This window comes from Hemicordylus capensis, chromosome 1 (assembly GCF_027244095.1).
Source record: "Hemicordylus capensis ecotype Gifberg chromosome 1, rHemCap1.1.pri, whole genome shotgun sequence".
In the NCBI taxonomy this organism is placed as follows: domain Eukaryota; kingdom Metazoa; phylum Chordata; class Lepidosauria; order Squamata; family Cordylidae; genus Hemicordylus; species Hemicordylus capensis.
In genome coordinates, this window is record NC_069657.1 from 20,854,075 (window position 1) to 20,874,082 (window position 20,008).

General features: G+C 47.1%; 1 protein-coding gene across 6 annotated transcripts in view; it reads right to left on the bottom strand.

Annotated features, from left to right (window-relative positions):
• TRMT61A (tRNA methyltransferase 61A) overlaps positions 1–19,657 on the bottom strand; it is a 58,418-nt gene extending 38,761 nt beyond the window's left edge. The window contains exons 1-2 of one of the 6 annotated variants that reach the window (XM_053276263.1): positions 19,176–19,646; positions 17,489–17,853 (exon numbers count right to left, since the gene is read on the bottom strand). In XM_053276263.1, the coding sequence (XP_053132238.1) occupies positions 17,489–17,819 (331 nt within the window). In that variant the 5' untranslated portion in view covers positions 17,820–17,853; positions 19,176–19,646. The other 5 variants (XM_053276280.1, XM_053276291.1, XM_053276273.1 and 2 more) reach the window with 5 other exon arrangements.
• Between the last annotated feature and the right edge of the window lie 351 nt (positions 19,658–20,008).

The following is a 20,008-nucleotide window of genomic DNA, read 5'->3' on the forward strand; positions in this document are numbered from 1 at the left end:
CACCAGGGAAGAGACTGTTCTCCTTCCCTTTCTAGGAACCCCCATTAAGAATGGCTTTGGCTATATGCCTGGCTCTTGGGATTAATCATACCCCCTGTTTATGCCAAGCCCAGAATCTGATGGTTTGGGTTTTTAAAAAAATGGGAGGCACTTGTGGTTCTTATGAACAGGACAACCCCCTATGGCAGCAGGAGGCAATTTGCTAAACGGCTGCCAAAAAGCTGCCTGGAAAAATATATTGGCCTATAGCCCTCAGACTAGTAGCCATTGATAGACATGTCCTCCATGAATTTATTTAAACACACCATCTGGTATTCAGAGGTATAGTACCGCTGCATGGCTAGCCCCCTAAAACTGGGCCAAGAGACACCTTTTAATTGGCATTCCTTTTATATATAGTGTGATAGAGGAACCGTCCCTGTTTAACCTAACCTAGCATCTTTTCTGTAGCTGTTGCTTCGTTTCTGTTTTAGATTGTGAGCTTGTTCAGGATTTTCATGTTCCTTTTGTTATATAAACTGCTTCGTAAAGGTGGGGGGTTTTTTGTTTTGTTTTTTGCTGGGAAACGGTATATACATATTCTAAACACCACTAATGGTGAATAAGCAAGGGAATATAGGAAGCTGCCTTATACTGAGTCAGACCACTGGTCCATCTGGCTCAGTATTGTCTACACTGACTGGCAGAGACTCTTCAAGCTTTTAGGCAGGAATCTCATCCAGCCCTACCTGGAGATGCCAGGGAGTGAACTTGGGACCTTCTGCTGGCAAAGCAGATGCTCTACCACCAAGCTACAGAACGATATAAGTCCATCCTCCATGAATTTAAGGCTAGTTGTGTGCATGTTGATTACATATAAATATAATATAATAATCTGCATATGCTAAGCCACAGATAGGTGAACGTGAATCCTCCTGACCTATTACATTTTCCTTCTTTGGAAGCTTGCAAGATAGTATAAACAGACATCTTTTGGGAATGCTTATAGAACTGGTAGATAAACTGATAGAATAGGTAGATAACGTAAAGTTGTGCACTCGTGTCAGTGTTGGCTCCTGGCACCCACAGAGCCCTGTGGTTTTCTTTGGTAGAATAGAGGAGGGGTTTACCATTGCCTCCTCCCACGCAGTATGAGATGATGCCTTTCAGCACCTTCCTATATCACTGCTGCCCGAAATAGGTGTCCACCAGTGGGGGATTCGAACCAGCAACCTCCTGCTCGCTAGGCAAGTCATTTCCCTGCTGCGCCATTAGGTGGCAGAATAGGTAGATAGGGTTGACCCAATTTTACGTCGACCAGAAGACGCTTTGGATAATCTGCTAGAGCACTTACCATAGCTGTACAGAGACAAACCAGGTATCAAGTTAAGACACAGAAGACTGTTGAAAAACAACATTCCTGCCAATCTGCTGGCACACGGCCCTTTCAAGTTTGTTGTACCCACGAGAGCTAGAAAGACAAAGTGAGCCAAAAAGGCTTAAAATCTCAACATCCATTCAGGGAGAAGCGGAGAGAATCTGGGAGGCACATGAAGTGATTTGAGACGGCGTGTGGCCTCCAGGCCACACCATTCCTACCCAGAGGCACTATGCAGGGAACCTGCCAGCGCTGGCCTACTTAGGCCACTAGTGCTCTTTGCTGGCAGACATTTGCAGGCTGTCCTCCTTTCCAGTTCCGTCATTGTTCTTGCCAATGTTCCCGTTGTTATGAGAACAAAACATCTGAAGTGCAGAACTTTGTACAAATTGGTATTCCTGAAAGGCACCGAAGAGGAATGAGCCTTAGCCCTAGCCCGAGTGCTCCACACAGAAAGTCTCCCTCCCTCACACCCACAAAAGGATCATCAGCCACCTTAATATTTGTCCTCACTCTACTGTCTTTTTCTCCACACACACACACCCACCCGGCAGCTTGGCTCAGAGGCCAGTTGAGAAGTCAACAAAATCTGGCTTACATGGAGAAGAGGGCCAGTGGTGCACACCTTGGAGAACAGTTCTAACAAGGGCTATTTGCCATGATAGAGCCTACATGTTCAGGAGCACTATATCTCTGAATACCAGGTATGGGGGGGGCAACAGCAGGGGAGGAGTTAATGCCTTCATGTCCTGTTCAGGGGGCATCCTATTGGCTAATGTGAAGGCAGGATGCTGAACGGGATGGAGCTTTGGTATGAGGAGAGCTGATCTTGTGGTAGCAAGCATGACTTGTCCCCTTAGCTAAGCAGGGTCGGCCCTGGTTGCACATGAATGGGAGACTTGATGTGTGAGCACTGTAAGATATTCCCCTCAGGGGGTGGAGCTGCTCTGGGAAGAGCAGAAGGTTCCAAGTTCCCTCCCTGGCTTCTCCAAGACAGGGCTGAGAGAGATTCCTGCCTGCAACCTTGGAGAAGCCACTGCCAGCCTGGGTAGACAATACTGAGCTAGATAGACCAATGGTCTGACTTAGTATATGGCAGCTTCCTATATACCAGCAGGGCTTTCTTCTGTTCATTCCAATAGAGGCCATCAGAGTGCAATACACAATTGTTTATTATTATTATTATTATTTATTTTTACACTTATATCCTGCTCTTCCCCTGAGAAGCTCAGAGCAGTATACATGGTTATTTTTATCCTCACAACAACCCTGTGAGGTAGGTTAAGTGAGCGATACATGACTGGCCCAGAGTCACCCAGTGCATTTCTTGGTTGAATGGGGATTTGAACTCGGGTCTTCCCAGTCCTAGTCCAACACTCTAACCACTATGCTATGCTGTCTTAAAGAGAGCAATACACTCCCTTGCCCAGTGCTTGACAAACCCCAGGCACCAGGAAGCTATGGCGCCTAGAAATCTAACCAGGGTGTCCAGACTAGGATATTCAGAGGTGAAGTTATTTAATAAAGTCTCTATTTGTTCCAGGCAGCCCTGTTTCTGTTCTAAGTATCCTACTTGTAAAGGGGATAAGGAGAAGCCCATTTACCCTCTTCCCTCACTCACAATGTCCATCACTAAGTTTGCCAAGTGTCCACTGCCTAAGTAAAGTGTGCCGTCAAGTCAATTTCGACTCCTGGCACCCACAGAGTCCTGTGGTTGTCTTTGCTAGAATACAGGAGGGGTTTACCATTGCCTCCTCCTGCACAGTATGAGATGATGCCTTTCAGCATCTTCCTATATCGCTGCTGCCTGATATAGTAGCAGCAGGGATTCGAACCGGCAACCTTCTGCTTGTTGGCCAAGCATTTCCCTGCTGCGCCACTTAAGGTGATTGTCCAGTCCACTGCCTAGCTCCTACATTTTGAGGGCCGAATTCTAGACCCAAAGTAAATATCTTAAAGCCTGCCCAGACCAGATTTCTGCATGCAGTGCCTGGTCTCCGTTTCCGAGCTCACAGGGCTCTTGCATCTAACCCCGAATTATTGCTTCCAAATGTGAGGGTAGCCATCAATAAGAGACATTCGGGGATGGGCCCTTAGCTCAGTGGCAGAGCATCTATTTGCTTGCAGAAGGTATCTCCAGGTAGGGCTTGAAAAGGCCCACGACTAAAACCTTGGAGAACCGCTGCCCGTCAGTGCCAACAATACTGAGCTGGATGGGCCAAGATTCTGACTTGGCAGAAAGCAGCTTCCTATGTGCTTAGGTATCCAAGTGCAATACAAAATGAGAGCCCGCAATTCACTCTCTTGCCAGATTTCCGCAGTACAATCCCTGGGACTCTTCCTCCGAGCTCACAGGACACCTGCATTTATCCCAAAATTTATGCAAGGATGCCCATCAATCTAAACAAAAGGCCGCAGAGGGACCAAAACAGTGTACTATTGGTTCCGTTCACTTTGGGTCCAAATTCCAGAATGGATTTTTTTGTCCCCCTGCCTGCCTCCTGCCAGACCCACTTCCTCCGCAAACAAGAACATCCAAGCCCTTGCCAGACTGCTGTAAATTAAAATCTTTTTAAAAGTAGGCCTGCTATTTAGCTTCAACTAGAATGCATTAATCATGTATGTGCTTGGTGTACAAATGAGAGCAAAATCTAGGTTACTTTACACTGTTACACAAGTAACGTCCTCACAGTTACCCCTGTGGTTGCTTCAGGAGTCAGCTATGCATACAAATGCCATCTGCGAACGGCACAGAGGGTAAGCTGGAATCATCTATACCCAAAGCCATTGTCCATGAGGCACTCCGCAACGTTGAGACCGATTAAATATTTACTAATGTCATAAGGCTTTGCACGTGCAAATTGCAATCTAAGGGCATGATTTTCCATCAGGGGAGAGAGCACAGGTTCCCAACCTTGGGTCCCAGATGTTGTTGGGACTACAATTTCCACCATCCATTCCACCATGATGGGAGGTTTAATTCAACATTTGGGGAACCGTGGCTGGGAATCTTTGGGATAGAGGGATTCCACCTGCAAAACGCCAGTCCCTTTACCGGGGGGGGGGGGCGCTATATCTAGAGCTGCTGCTTGGTTGCTATCCCCGAAATTTGCAAATGTTGACTTGCCTTCTAACAAGGGATGGAGCAATCTAACCTCCTCAGATGCAACTCGACAACTCTGCCCCCATTTTAGAGATCTCCTACCTTAGAGGGACAGTGAACTTTGGGAGGGACACATGGCCCAAAATACCTGTCCAAAGCTTTGCAATTACCTTGCCTTATTCCCTCTCATCTTCTGCTCCATCAATGGTTTCACATGTCTACCTCTTTTGCCTACAGACAAGGGCCAACATCCAGATTCATATGGCCATCAATACCATCCAGTGTTCCCTCTAACAGGGATTCCCTGATGTTGATGACAACTCCCAGCATTCTCAGCTGCAATGGCCTTTGGCTGGGGATTACGGGAGTTGTAGTCAACAACATCTGGGAATCCCTGTTAGAGTGGACACTGATACCATCTGCAGGGCTGGGGGGATGCTCATCGTGATTTTTGGCAATGTCTACCCTCCTAGACATGGAAAACAGGCAATAGCATTATTGCACTTACAGCCTTATATGGATTACCACCCCTTCTTTATCCCCGGCCTGAAATGATTAGAGTAACATTGCAGTCATTTTTGCACATAAGAAAGTGTCAGGGTAAAGGTTAGGAAAACAATGAACCAACTGTTGCACTCTCTCCATGGAGTAATATTGGGAGGACATTCCTGCCAGTTTCCATCTCCATTCTGCTGACAACATCGATCAAGTTATATAGTCATTTTCGTGTTTTAAAAACTTTTTAAAGCTTTAGAAATACCACTGCAAACGGGGTCACGGAAGGCCCAGTGGCGACGATGATAAATAAAAGCACAACACGCTGAAAGCTAAAAGCACTGCAGTGCAATCACCTCTTTGCCATACACCTCCAGAGAGTGCAGACCTTGTCAGAAACAACAATGAGCATATGTCCCCCCAGCAATGTTCTCTGTAGTTTATTTCCCCCACCTGTGTGCGGAATGACTTTTGTTCTGGGTGGCAATATCAAGACAGTGTGTGTGTGTGTGTGTGTGTGTGTGTGTGTGTGTGTGTGTGTGTGTGTACGCACATGCATTCAGAGAGGGACCTTTCTGATTCAACCTGAGCGGGATCTAAAACTGACTGAGCGGACATAAAAAACAGTGTGAGTGCGCGCACATGTGCGCACCTTAGAGAAAAAACTGCCCCCTAGATGGTACTAGCCACTCCAGCTGGCTCATGTACTGCATGATATCCACAACAATCTCAAGATTAGCAATTCTGCCAAGCACAGAGTGATTGCAACATATCCTTCAGCTACAACTTGGCATCCACCACATATGCAAAAAACAAATGTTGTGTGCATTAGATTACATCCTACTGAAAGTGCAAATTAGCTGCTTCCCACGGGGCTTGTGAGCATTTCCAATGTGGCCCTTCTCGCTGAACCAACTGCCTGCCTCCGCTTGACAATATGTACCCTGAGTGACTCAAAAACATAAAGCAAGCACATAAAACAATACAGTCACCTCATCTGCCAGCAAAACGTCTAAAAACCAAAGCAAGAGCTGCCAAGCAAGAGCATAGGCTCAATGGCATAAAATTAAAAATCCTGTCCATCCTGTTAGCATTGCAATGCTATGTTATCCAGCAATCAGTGTTCAGCAAGAATCAACGCCCTGACTTCCTGACACAAACACTTGCAACACTGATTGCATCTTGTTGCAGAAGATCCCAGGTTCCATCCCTGGCATCTCTGGGTGGGGCTGAGAGAGACTCCGACCTGAAAGCTTAGAGAGAAAATACCGAGTAAGGCAGAACTCTTAACTCGGATCTGGTACAAGGCAGCTTCCTCTGTTGAATGGAGAGAGGCGTTCCATCTTCCGCTTCCCAAGTATATAGCTACCAAGGCTGGTAGCCACTATCCTCCACAAGTTTATCTAATCCCCTTTTAAACTCATATAGATTGGTGGCGACTGCTAAGAGGGATGTGCCCAAACTGGTTTGGGAAGCCACAGGCTGGGTGGGGATCAATTTTTTTTTAAAGCAGGTCCCTACCTGCTCCTCCTGCGCCCCATGAATTTTCTGGGTGCAGCGTCCACTTTCCAAAAGGCTTCATGTAGCTGCGGTGCTGCTCCCAGCAGCCTGTGTGTGGCGTCGGCCCACCAGTTTGGGCACAGCGCTGTAGCCATGCACAGCCTTTTGGAAAGTGCGTGCCGTGCCCAGGAAAGCGGTGGGGCGGTGGAGTCAAAGGTTAAGGACCTGCTTAACTGCTTTTTAAAGGAACTGATCCCCGCCCCGCTGAACTGGAATGCAAGTGCCTGAGCCGGTTCGGCGCTTCCCTAAGGAGGTGCTGAAAAGGTTTGGGCACATCCCTAATCGCTACATCTGACAGCAATGAATTCTACAGGTTAACTACATGTTGTATAAAGAAGAACTTTTGTCTGTCCTGAATCTCCCAGCATTTAGCTTCAATCGATTACCTCAGATTCTAATAGCATGAGATAGTATCTCTATCCACTTCTCTATCCATTTTAACCACAGGGGCTCTCAAACTAGGGTCCAGTGTTCCCTCTAACAGGGATTCCCAGATGTAGTTGACTATAACTCCCAGAATCCCCAAGCAAAAGTCATTGCAGCTGGGGATTCTGGGGGTTGTAGTCAATAACATCTGGGAATCCCTGTTAGAGGGAACGCTGCTGGAGTCCTCAGATGTTGTTGGACTTCAGCTCCCACAATCCCCAACCACAATGGCCAAAGGCCATTTTGGATGAGGATTATGAGAACTGAAGTCCAACAACATCTGAGGACCACAGTTTGAGAGTCCCTGCACTAACCCCTTGTCCAAAAGGTCTAATAGCAGAGAGCAGTAGTGGTTTCCTACCCATCACTGGTAGCCTGCTATCACAAGATCTAAGCCACAGAGTGGGGAAAGAGTAGGAGAGATGGAGGTCTAGGCAAAGGGAATGCAGGTAAAGCAGAAGTGCTGGGAGTGAGAAGGGATGGGTAGAAGGAAGGAAAGAATTGGAAGAAAACTCTGGAAGAAACAAGGGCATAGAGAGGAAGAGGGCAGCAGCAGAGAGAAGGAAGTAGCAGGGAGAGAACCTGGAGAAGGAAAAATGGGGGTGAAGGAGGAGGAGGAGGATGTTGCCAGACCTGTTTGGTGCCTCCTTAGGGAATCGCCGAACCAGCTCGGGCACCCACATTCAAAACAGTTTGGCAGGGCGGGGATCGGTTCCTTTAGGAAGCAGTTAAGCAGGTCCTTAACCTGCTCCTCCAATGCCCCACAGCTTTTCTGGGCACAGCGTCCACTTTTGGGAGAAGGCAGTGACGACGACTTCTCCAGGCACAAAAAAAGAAAGGAGAAGAAAGGAAAAGGGAGCAGAGATTATCATAAGCAGAGAGGAAGTAAAATGATACATAAAACCAACAACTGTTCCACATCATTTTTGATGGGCATTTGGCTGGTCTGACTATATCTGACAACTTGATTAATCAAGTCTTTTTTAACCAATCTGCCTAATCGTGTTTGCAAATAAGTCTAAAATGCCCAACTATTTACAAAGCAGTCTAAAACTAAATTACTAGCCACTATACACAAAGCACTGTCCACACCTGTATTAGGCCTTTAGGGTACACTGATGGCTTGAAAGAAAAAGAACCCATTATCTTTCCATCCACAGAGGCTTCTCTACCTGGTGGCTTGGATGGTTACGATTCTCGTAAGCTACAAAGACAACAGGCCTTGGTCTAAATGTCTAGCCCAGCTATCCAAGAGATGGGTGCTGCCATCTTGAATTTACCAATCCCACGCTTATACCAGGTTGCTAAGGAGATTGGTGCCTGACAAAATGTCATAGCATTTCCAGAATTCAGCACGTCAGAAGGTATTCAATCCCTTACCGGCAATACAAGTTCCCCACACGGACGGGGGGAGACATCCGGATTATGAGAGAAGAAGGAAACAGGATGACAGATGGCATTTTAGCTGTCCAAGAAAGACACGGTCATCTGCTAAAGCTGCCAAGTCTGATGAAATAGTAACAATATTGCTTTCATTTTAGAGCCATGGACATGAACTTATACCACACAGCGCCCACAATGAGGATTTAGGACAGTGATCTTTATTATTTTTCAAGCGGGGGACACTGTGGCAAAACCCCTCCAATATGAGAGCCGTTTCCCACTTTCCTGACTTCTGCACAGCACTTTTCTCAGTGTAAGGAGAGCCCTTTCAGAGAGACAGAACCCTCTCAAGAGCTCTAGGAGGAAAGTGCTGGGAAGGGCTACACTTCCCACCTTTCAAGACCTTCTTGAGCAGGGGCTCAAGAGGGCTCTGCTTCCCTTAAGGGACCCCCCTGACCAGCGTGCCCTCTAACAGGGATTCCCAGATGTTGACTACAACTCCCAGGATCCCCAAACAAAAGCCACTGCAGCTGGGGATTCTGGGAGTTGTAGTCAACAACATCTGGGAATCCCTGTCAGAGGGAACACTAGCTCCGACGCTGGGCAAAGCACAGCACTGCACGCTGCGAATGGCCACCTCTGCATGGTGCCCGGGGGATGGTGCAGGATATTTAGCTTTGCCTGAAGCTTCGCAATAAATCATTATTCAGGGAGCTGCACTTAGGGTTGACGGGGGCCGCCACTAGCCGCCGGGCCTTACAACAAAGAACCCTGGTTTGGGATGAGGAGACACCAGCACATCAGAAAAGCAAGCGGGTAGAGAGGAGCATTCTCCCCATTACAGAATTTCCTTCTCCTTCAAAGCTTTCCAAAGACCAGCTTGAGCAACATTTGGGAGTATTCTAGGATTTACCTTTTATTTAGGGAAGGTGGCAGATTAGTGACAGAGCATGTGCTTTGCATGCAGAAACTCATCCCCAGATACGGCTGAGAAAAAAGACACCTGTCAAACCCTGCTGCCAGTTAGCGTAGGTAACTCCAGATGGACCAATAGTCTGACTCACAGGAACACCGGAAGCTGCCAAGTCAGACCATTGGTCCATCTAGTTCGGCATTATCCAGGTCTGCTCAACTTAGGCCCCCCTGCCCCAGTGGTTTTTGGATTACTACTCCCAGAATCCCCAGCCATAGTGGCCAGGAATTATGGGAGTTCTAGGCCAGCATCTGCAGGAGGGCTGAAGTTTTCCCAGCCCTACCTGGAGACGGCAGGGACTGAACCTGGGACTTTGTGCATTAAAAGCAGATGCTCTTCCACTCTGCTATGGCGCTATCCCCAAGTTGAAGGCATCTTCCTGTGTGTATGTATGTTATACAGGGACAGTTGTGCCAGTATAGTTGAGTGTTTTCAACATTCCACCATTATAAACCCTAAACATTCTATGGCTTATAGAGTCAAAAGTATCCACCCAATCCCTCAGAAGTCGGGCAGGAATCAACCAGCGGCCATGAGACACCGCCCTCCAAATTTGGTGTGATTCCGTTGCAAAACAGCTGAGATGCAGCAGTTTACGTTTTTTAACTCCTAAAAAGAGGTTTCGCAGTTTTGGTGACCTTTTCCCACCACAGATCATGTATATTTTTAAATGTTTGATGTCTTTTTAGCATTCCCCCAAAATTCAGGTCTGGTGCCTTTTGCTGGTTTGCAAAACATCAATCTAATGGGTTTTGAGTAATTACTGTCTGAAATCCCCATAATTAAAAAGGGAAAATAACTAAGGGGAAGTTAGCTAAGAGCATAACTGAGACTGCCCACTGAGAATGCTGAAGCCAAAGTTGGGAGGGACAAGTCCTGGCAATTTCTAGTGAGTGTCTTACTGGTTCTGAACATAGGTGCCCGATAGGGATAGTCTATGAGCACTCTGGCATATCGCTAAACAACCATTCCTCCCCACTCCCTGAAGGACTTCCTTTCTTGAGCATTTGCTTTCTCCCTCTGCCCCCTTTCTCTTACCCCCACCAAAGCAGGGGAGCAGAGACCTTCAGCAAAGCTTGGACTAAATTACTAGAAGATCAGTCCATTGACTCCACTGGAGCTTGCTTCTGAGTAAACACACATAGGAATCAGGACCAGTAGAGATACTAGGCAAGAATGTGGGTTCTCCTTTTCCCCTTTCCTCCCACACTCCTCAGCAAAGCATAGAGGGAGGAACCTCATTTATTTCTCTGGGGCTTTCTTCCAAGTAAAAATCAGAACATTATGCACAAGCGCAGCGGCCACTTCTGGTCCACGGCGTACCAGGGCAACAAAGAGATACGCTGCTGCCCTGCAGGACCGTTTTGATGGATAGCACAGGCAGGGGAAGCGCAGCGTAAGAGCACCACCCCGCTCCTTAAAATGTGTCCCCCCCACCTTCAAATCGTACACACCACTAATGTAAACCTTGAACATGGAGGTTCTACATCAAAGCCAAACTGCCAGTGAATATAGAGGCTTACTTGTCCATGCTTAAAAATATTCACGGGTAGGTTGGCTCTCATGTAGAGCCTCCATGTTCAAGGGCAGTCTACACCACAATAATAGTTTGTTGGCACTGAGTGGGAATAGTCTCTAGAATTTCCTTGCTGCACTTCTTTGGAGCTTCCTGGAAGCATGTAGCTGAGCACTGCGAGAAAGAGGATGCTGCAAGCCTTTCCCAGCAGCATTTTGATAGTGGAACCTGCAATTCTACATGCACACCTAGAAGGAAGTAAACTCCATTAACTTCAGAGAGACTTGCTTCCATACAATTAAACAATCCCTGAAAAATGCTGTTGGGGGAAGGGAGAATAATGGAAAGGTCTTTGTAAAAATGTGAGCGGAAAACAATGTAAAAACCCTGTGAGGTAAACCCACCACCACCCCGCCCAGCACACGGATTGTTCTCAAAGAATCTGACATTAGCCCAAGCACCCCACAGGGCACAAGATCCTGTACTGTATATACAGTATATTTAAAACAAAAATGCCAGAAATCCCTCCTCTCCTACTTTGTAGAGAGTACAGCAAGAAAGAGATAGTGACTGACATGGTGAGGAACATTACCCAAAGCTATGCTACTGAAATCAAAAGAACATGTTAAGGAATGCAATGAGGCTACTTTGAGTAAGCCATCCTAGCAGCCATTAACTATTAAGTGGAGGCATGAGGCCTAAAGGGAAGCAATCTACTCTGCCTATGCTCAGAGGCTAATTCACTTGTGTACAACCTCACCAAACGCAACCTGAGTATTCACGGTTTGGTGCCTTTTTTGCAAAAATTTGGGCAGTTTGGGGGAGTTATTTCCAGGGTTCAGGATGGTCATTTCCGGGTTTGGGGGGGGGTTCTATTTTTTTCTTCATTTTAAGGTACTTTTCCGATCATGATTCCCCTAACCCCATTTCCCATTACTCTCAGTGTCTCGCCTACCGTGAATTTGCCAACCGTGAGGGTTTCCAGGAACAGAACCCTCGCAGTTGGCAAGGGACGACTGTACTATCAGCTCCTCGGAGGAGAGGGCTGCTACTCAAGGTCTGTGCCTCCTGAGTGAAGGAAGGAGAAAAGGAGAAGATATAAGGGCTCGTATAGGTTCCCATCCCTTAAAAGAGCTGGAGTTTCAAGAACTGGTGGGGGGGGGCAGCTTCTGTTCTTTAGGGGGCTCATAAAGCAGAGTATGAGTCACTATATAAAGTAAAAAAGGCACAATTCAGAGGGTTAAAGACTACTATTTTGGTCAGATTGGCTTAAGGCCTACCACTATTTTGATGATAACATTATACTGAAAGAAATATCAAGCAGGAGAGCTGTGAGGTTTATGGGAAATTTCTGGGAAGAGAACCTGTCGTTCTGGACACAGTTGTTGGAGCATTTATTTTTAACTAGCTGAACCGGCAAAGAGCATCTGTGTGGTAGTTCATTTCCTTTTTGGGGTTAGTTGGGAGAATTTGTTTGGCTGGTGTCCCCCCCCCCCCCCCGCGCGCCTCTCTCGCTGGCGCTGTCTCCCCCCCTCCCCCGCGCGCCTCTCTCGCTGGCGCTGTCTCCCCCCCTCCCCCGCGCGCCTCTCTCGCTGGCGCTGTCTCCCCCCCTCCCCCGCGCGCCTCTCTCGCTGGCGCTGTCTCCCCCCCTCCCCCGCGCGCCTCTCTCGCTGGCGCTGTCTCCCCCCCTCCCCCGCGCGCCTCTCTCGCTGGCGCTGTCTCCCCCCCTCCCCCGCGCGCCTCTCTCGCTGGCGCTGTCTCCCCCCCCCCCCCGCGCGCCTCTCTCGCTCGCTAGAGTCTGGGCTGCGGAGGCGCCTGATTGACTGGCACACCAAGAAGGAGGAGAATTGGCCGGCCCACGCTGCGGCCAGGCCCGCCAGCGTGGGCCGGCCAATTCTCCTCCTCCTTCGTGTGCCAGTCAATCAGGCGCCTCCGCAGCCCAGCCAATCAGCTGGGCTGCCGGGATGCATTTTCCCCAAGCACACCTAGGAGAAATATATATATAGATTTTGTGTGTGTGTGTTTTTGTGTGTGTAGAAAAAAGAAATACAGATTATAAAAAGTGAACACAAATTACCTGCTGCTTCTTGAGGCTCCATGCACCCATGCTTTGCCTTGGTCTTTCAATCGGGACATTAGGCTGGGGAGAAATACATCCCAGCACGCATTTAACAGGTGCAGCTTCCTCAATCACTTCCTAGAGATGCCCCAATGAATTTCTGCCTGATGCATCTCTGATCAAGGCAGAGTGTGGATGCATAGAGCCTAATTTCTAAAGCCATCATCATAGACTAGACTATACAAAGTCTTTACAGCTTATATGGCATGGAAAATGGGCACCTTAACTTGCAATTTCCATTCTTTTTAGAGCATGAGTGAAAATGTAAAGCATCTTAACTCTCATCTCAAACTGAAGGTTTCTGGATTAGTGAATAGAGACTTGTTGGGGCTGGCCTTTGGGAACTGCATGCAGTGTTCCCTCTAAGGTGTGCACACGCTCACAAGTTTTCTGATGTCCAATCAGTTCATTTTAGATCCCGCTCAGGCTGAATCAAGAAGGCCCTATTCTGAATGCACGTGCATGCACAACTGCCTTAATACTGCCGCCCAGAACAAAATTCATTCTGCACACAGATGAAAAAAAATTAGAGAGAACACTGACTGCAGGTAACTTTGGAAAGGATAGAGATTTGATTTACTGTATTTACCTAAATCCAAGACTTTTAGGTTTTTTCCAAGTTCTTTGATGTCAGAAATGGGTGGGTGGGTGGTTTGTCTTAAATTCATAGCCTAGTTCCTTTTGGGTAAATTCAGGAGTAAACTGTATTTTTAAGGGGCTCATCTTAAATTCAGAGATGTCTTCTATTTGGGTAAATATGGTAACCTTCATTCAGTTTGTGTGCGCATGTTTACTTTCATTGCCCACTCCTAGTCTTGGGGGAGCAGCTAGGCTATGAAACTAAACCAACCAAGGGCAGCTCTTTACCTAAAAACTACTCCACTTGTAGTCCTGGCCCCAGTACCTATTAATAGATGCATACACCAGCTCTCCTTCCTTTCCTTTTCCATTACATCTGATCCCCACAGGGCACACATGCAGAGCACTGCAGCCTGCACTGGATCATTTACCCATTGATACAGCTGACAAAGGCCTCAGGGCATGGCCCCAGGACACACGACACCGCCACCTTCCTGAAGCTAAGCAGATCTGTGTCTGGTCAGTGTCTGGCTGAGTGATTGTCTGGGAGGCCAAGGTATGTTTGTTGCCTTGAGTTATACGATACAAGGCAAGCAGGCTATACATGCAGTGTATATGTACTAGCTTGGAGCCAAGGTACCGAAGAACCACCTCCTCTTGCTTGAATCTGTTCAGCTCTTTTAGAGAGGTCTTCTTAAGCATCCTATTGTCCTCTGAAGCTCAACTGATGGGGAAACATGAGCGAGGCCTTTTTGGTGGTATCCCCTCACTCTGGAACTCCTTACCACCTGATCTACGGGTGATACCCTCCCTGGCAATTTCCAAAAGCAACTTAGGCATATTTCTTTTTCAGCAGGCCTTCCCCCAACATCTCTCAAGCTCTCCTGATACTAACTGTATTGGCTTTCTTACTCTGTCTTTATGATATTTTATTGCAACTGCTGCCGCTGCCGAAAGGTCTTTTAATTGTATTTCAATTTCGTTTGGAAGCTGCCTTGAGTCTATGGGGAAAATCACTTTATGGAAAGAGGCAACACAGATGGTCATTCGACACAGCACATTCAACAGAGGGTTGTCCTGGGGCAAGCAACTTCCACTCCTGATGAACTCTTCACACAACTGGCCTGAGTTCCACAGTGAGGGATAAGGAAATGCCGCCTCCCTAGATGTGCCTGAATCACAGAAACTGAAGCCTTCTTCAGCCACGACCTAGCTGTATACCAGGGCTGCACAATTTCGGCCCTCCTGCAGAGGATGTTCTACAATTCCCATCATCCCTATTATCTACTGTGGCGGGGGGGGGGGATGGGAGTTTTACCCTAAGGACAGCTGGAGGGCCACAGTCATGCAGCCCAGTTGTATTCACGGCTCACAGCTAACAATGAAGAAATAAGATGCGGGCAAACCCCCCCACCCCCACCCCGATGCACCCCGTAGCCCACTCAATACTCTCCTCAGATACAGAATTTGTCTGCAGAAGCAATCACTGAACCCAGAGGAAAATCCTTCCCACGATTAAGAACACTGAGTACCCAGCATTAGCAATCACAAGCTTCAGTCAGACATTGTTAAAAAAGGAGGTTGTACTCAGTACGGCCTCCAAAAGCTTACCGGAAATCCCACCCGCCATGCCAATCACACAGCGCCCACGACTAGGGATGTGCACGGAACTCGCTCCCTTTGAGCCGATGGTGGGGCAGGGGTAGCTTTAAGGACAGGAACGGGTGCACTCCCCCCTCCGGCGCTCTCTGCATAAATAGTCCGGCGGGGTGGCAGCGTACCTCCGTGCCGTCCTGTTGTTTCACTGACTGGAAGTGACGTGTGCGGGCAGGCACACATTGTGCGTGTGCGCAACATGGACGCTCCCGCCCGCGATGCGCACACCGCACTTCCAGTCAGTGAAACAATGGGGCGGCAAAGAGGCACACTACCGCCCCACCAGACTATTTATACACAGAGCGCCGGCAGGGGAAGCACGGGGTAGTGGTGTAAGTGCACCCCCCCATCCTTAAAGCCACCCAGTTTCGAATGCGGGGGTTCCAAATCTGTTCGGCGTTCTAAGAATAGAACGCCGAACAGGTTCGTGCACATCCCTACCCACAAAACATCTCTCACGCTTACAGTGTTTGTATGAAGATCGAACCACGAGAACACGCAGCATCGTGCTTACGGCATTTGCCTCTTCAGACGAACACTGTAAGCATGAGAGAGGCACTGCGGGAGCTGCATGACTGATGTACTGGATGGGGCAACTTCTGACACCTTAATTTTAAAACATCTGAAGGAGGCTACAGGAAGACTCTCTCCTCGGGCACAGCGTATATCCCTGTAGACCAGGCATCCCCAAACTGTGGCCCTCCAGATGTTGCTGAACTACAATTCCCATCATCCCAGCCACAATACATTGTAGCTGGGGGTGATGGGAATTGTAGTTCAGCAACATCCGGAGAGCCGCAGTTTGGGGATGCCTGCTGTAGACCAACACTGTACCTGAGTGGCGGGGAGGTGGGGTGCATGGTTAAGGAGTGAGTACGTTTAGGGATGGGGCTTGCTGGCACCCTGTTTCGATGTTTGTTTGTTTTTAAAAAGAAAAGAAAAGCGATATACAAATTTTAAAATAAGCAAGGTGGCTCACAGCATATTAAAAACAATAAAATCTATAAAAACTAAAAACCACTAACCAATAAAACAGTAATAAACCAACACACACAGAAGCCCCCCAAAAAACCAACTGCAGCAAAACAGCACCCCTTAAAACACAAACGCCCGAGTAAAAAGCCTTTAGCAGTCTACGACTGTGATAAATTCATTCAGAGTAAAAAGCCAACTACCTGCCACTGAAAGGCATTGAGGGAGACTGAATGGATGTCCATTGAGATAGCATGCCAAAGCCTGGGGGCAGTGATTGAGAAGGCCCCATCCCACATGCATAACAACTGAGCCTCCTTCGGCACTGGCAAAGTCCATTCCGATGTCCTTGCCCAAAGGGCAGAAACCTTTGGGAGCAGGCAGTCCCTCATGTATCCTGGGCCCTGCTGGTACTGTAATTGTGCTCATGCCAGGCAAAGCATTGGTTCCAGTATGATAGGGGGAAATAAACCCACAAAACGTGGACTGGGTATGCATTTGCCCTTGAAAAGTTCCATCCAAGAACTAGGATGCCAAGTGTGGAAACCTGGCCAAATTGTGTTCAATATCACAGTATTGGGGCTGGGATAGAATATATATTTGAGGTGCTGGTTTTCAACTTTAAAGCCCTTAGCGCTTTGGGCCCTGGATACCTGAGGGACCGCCTGCTCCCAAGGGTTGCTGCCCACTTGATGAGGTCTTCTGAGGGAGGCTCGGCTGTCGTGCACTCGGGACAGGGCCTTCTCTGTTGCTGCCCCCAGACTCTGGAATGCTCTCCCGGTGGCTATTCACTCCTCAGACTCCATCACAGTTTTTAGAAAGCATGTTAAACCTTGGCTTTTTACCCAGGCTTTTATATAATTGTCTCTACTGCTGCTTCTTTTATATTGTATTTTGTATGGTTATTTTATGCTTGTATTTTAAATTTTTAGTCAGATTCATATTTTTATACTTTAGCTTAATATTTTAATTGGGTATTTTTATAATCTTGTTTTAATTTTCTGTGAACCGCCTTGGAATTGTTTTAACAAAAGGTGGCATATACATTTAACAATAAAAAATAAATAAAAATAGTGGGGTGAGCGCACGCACACACACACACACACACACACACACCTTCCTTATGGTAAGAGTTGTCAAATGTTGTTGGACTACAACTCCCATCACCCTCAAAGGCTATCGTGGCTGGGAATGATGGGAATTGCAATCCAACAATTTCTGAAGACCTATGTTTAAGAACCCTTGGGTTAGGGAAAATGGGCTGCTTTTTTAAGACCACAATACGGAAACAGCAATAGTTGTTTTATTCCTAATTATGATCACAGCAGCTTTGTAACAAGAAATCGTACCTGATTCACACACAACGCATCCTGGCTTCAGCTCAAGCATCATGGTGATTAAAGAAATGTCAGTTGAATACAGAATTTGAGTCCGGTGGGGGAGATTCACAGTCCACAGTTCTGGGGTTGGGTGAAGGACATACACCCAGCCTCCTTTGCTGCAGGTCACCTTGGAACCATACTGTTTGCCTATGAGGTCGGTGGAGTGCCTAATAACACCATATTTCGTCTGAGTTTTCCCACCATGTTGTACTTTCACTGGAAACATCGACTCATGGCCCAAGTAGACAATAGCTGTATCCCCTTCTTTTATGTTGTTTCCATATTCAACAAAACTCATTGTGACACTCTTGTAGTGGGTGGATTAGCTACAGCTAAGGAGAAGTGAAACAGAGCTGTTGTTATTATAGCAAATATTTATATACCACTTTACAACAAAAAAGGGTCTCAAAGCAGTTTAGATAAAAAAGAAATAAAATGGTTCCTTGTCCCCAATGGAAGGCCTTGCCCATTTTCTTTGGATCTAAGAGCCAGTCCTAAAGTTTGAGAACTAGACAACTGACACAAGAAAAAGTTATCGGATTTAGTGGAGGGGGAAGCATAAATGGGCTTCTCTTTATCCCCTTTACAGGTAACATACTTAAAAAGAAACTAGGCAGTCCAGGACAAGTAAAAGTTTTATTAAGTAACTGTCACTCTGACTATCCTAGCCTAGGCACCACAGTTAAGTTTTTAGGCACCACAGCTGCCTGGGGTTTGCTGAGTCCTCCCCAAAGGGATTTTGGGTGGTATAAAAATGTGATAAATTAATAAATCTAAACACAAACACAAATGAGACAACAGCTATTGCACCCACTCCAAATGTATGTGTAGGCTGTTGCAGTTCATAATTTAGTGCCACATGCTCAACAGCCTTCCCTACATCATCATAACCAAATACTGTTTCTCAAGACCCAGCCAGCACTGAAAAACAGATGCTGAAAACTCAACACTCAAACATTAATTAGGGCCTAGTTCTTAGTACAAGACTTATGAGATTCCACACACTGCAAGCTCTATCTTTGCTTGATAAGGCCCCAGGGAGAAGCACTATCCTTTCTGACCCTGTGCTCCCAATATATGCTTTGCTAGAAAGTGAGAGCCAATTGCAGTTAATTGTGAAAAACTAATAAAGGCTGCAAATCTGGTTAATTGACTTCAGCCCTCTATTTACCAGCTAATAGGAATTAAAAGTAAATAGGACAAGTGAACTGGAGATGAAGAGAATGCAATTTTGCTAGGAGTCAGTAGAGAAGAACAAGATCGCCACTTGTTCTTATTGGCCCTACTCCTAGGTTGCTTTTAAGAGCAACCCGGATGCAGAAACGTAGCAGCTGAAGCTTTATTTCCCAGCACGGAAACAAATGGGAGGGAAATGATTTCTGGGCGCCAGGCTGCTGTTAAAGACACAGGAGCAGGGCCAGCAGACGCAGATGGCAACTCTCCAAGATCTCAATAAGAAACACGGGTCGCTTGACAACTACAGAAACAATACAGAGAGAAGAGACTTGATGGGAGCACAGGAAGGGGACCTAACCAGCTTTTCCCTTCGCACCATACAGGGCCCTTGCTCAGCGGCTGGTGCTTGAAGGAAACTTCACTGCCCCGGCTCCTTCAACAGTAAAGGAAATCCCAATGATCCCTCCCAATGCCTTACCTTCCTGGGTTCACACGTGACTGCAAGGGATGAAGAAAGGCGCAGAGAGACTCAAACTGCCCTGCGAATTCAAGCACGTGGCTTTGCTGCTTCTTCCTTCCTCCCCCTTCTTCCCGCTAGTCGCAGCCTAATGACGTTTCCGCTAGCCTCCCCGTTGTTAAACTGCAAGCTGTAAGCTCACTAAGCTGCTCCCTCCCTCTTCTCTCTCTCTCTTTTTGCAGGGATGCATTGCATCATGCCGCTGAGTTTGCTCCTTGGTCTCCCACCGAATGGATATTCGCGGGGGCTGCAAACTGCAATCCTCAGGTTTAGCATCTTGTTTGAAATAAACTAGGCTTCGGTCTTCTGGCGCGTGCGTCTCCCCCCGTGGGTGGGTTTGTTTAGTTGTTAGGGTTTTGTTTTCGTTTTTGTTTTTAAATAAAAAAAAAAACACTATTTTAAACGTCCTGCCTCTTGATCTTGGTTTCTCTCTCGATGTGCTTAGCAGGCTGATCACCCACCCTCTTGCATACGCAATGACAGGCTGGCTGTATGTTCCTTTGGCAAACAATGCGAACCTTATTTGCATACAAGCTGGCTTTGTTCAGCTGATATCGTATCTGTTTTGACATCTCGGAAGTCGTCCGTGGCTGCGATCCGAAGCACGTTTCCGTTTGCAAGCCTATGCGCGCTTATCTGAGAGTAAGTCACACGGAATCCCATGGGGCTACTTCTGAGTAAATAACCATTACATTGTCCTGTTAAATTTAGAGGCACTTCAGAGGAAGCAAGTGCTTTGTGGCCTCTGGTCGTTTATTTTATTCTTTTAAATATTCTTCAAAATGCACTAACAT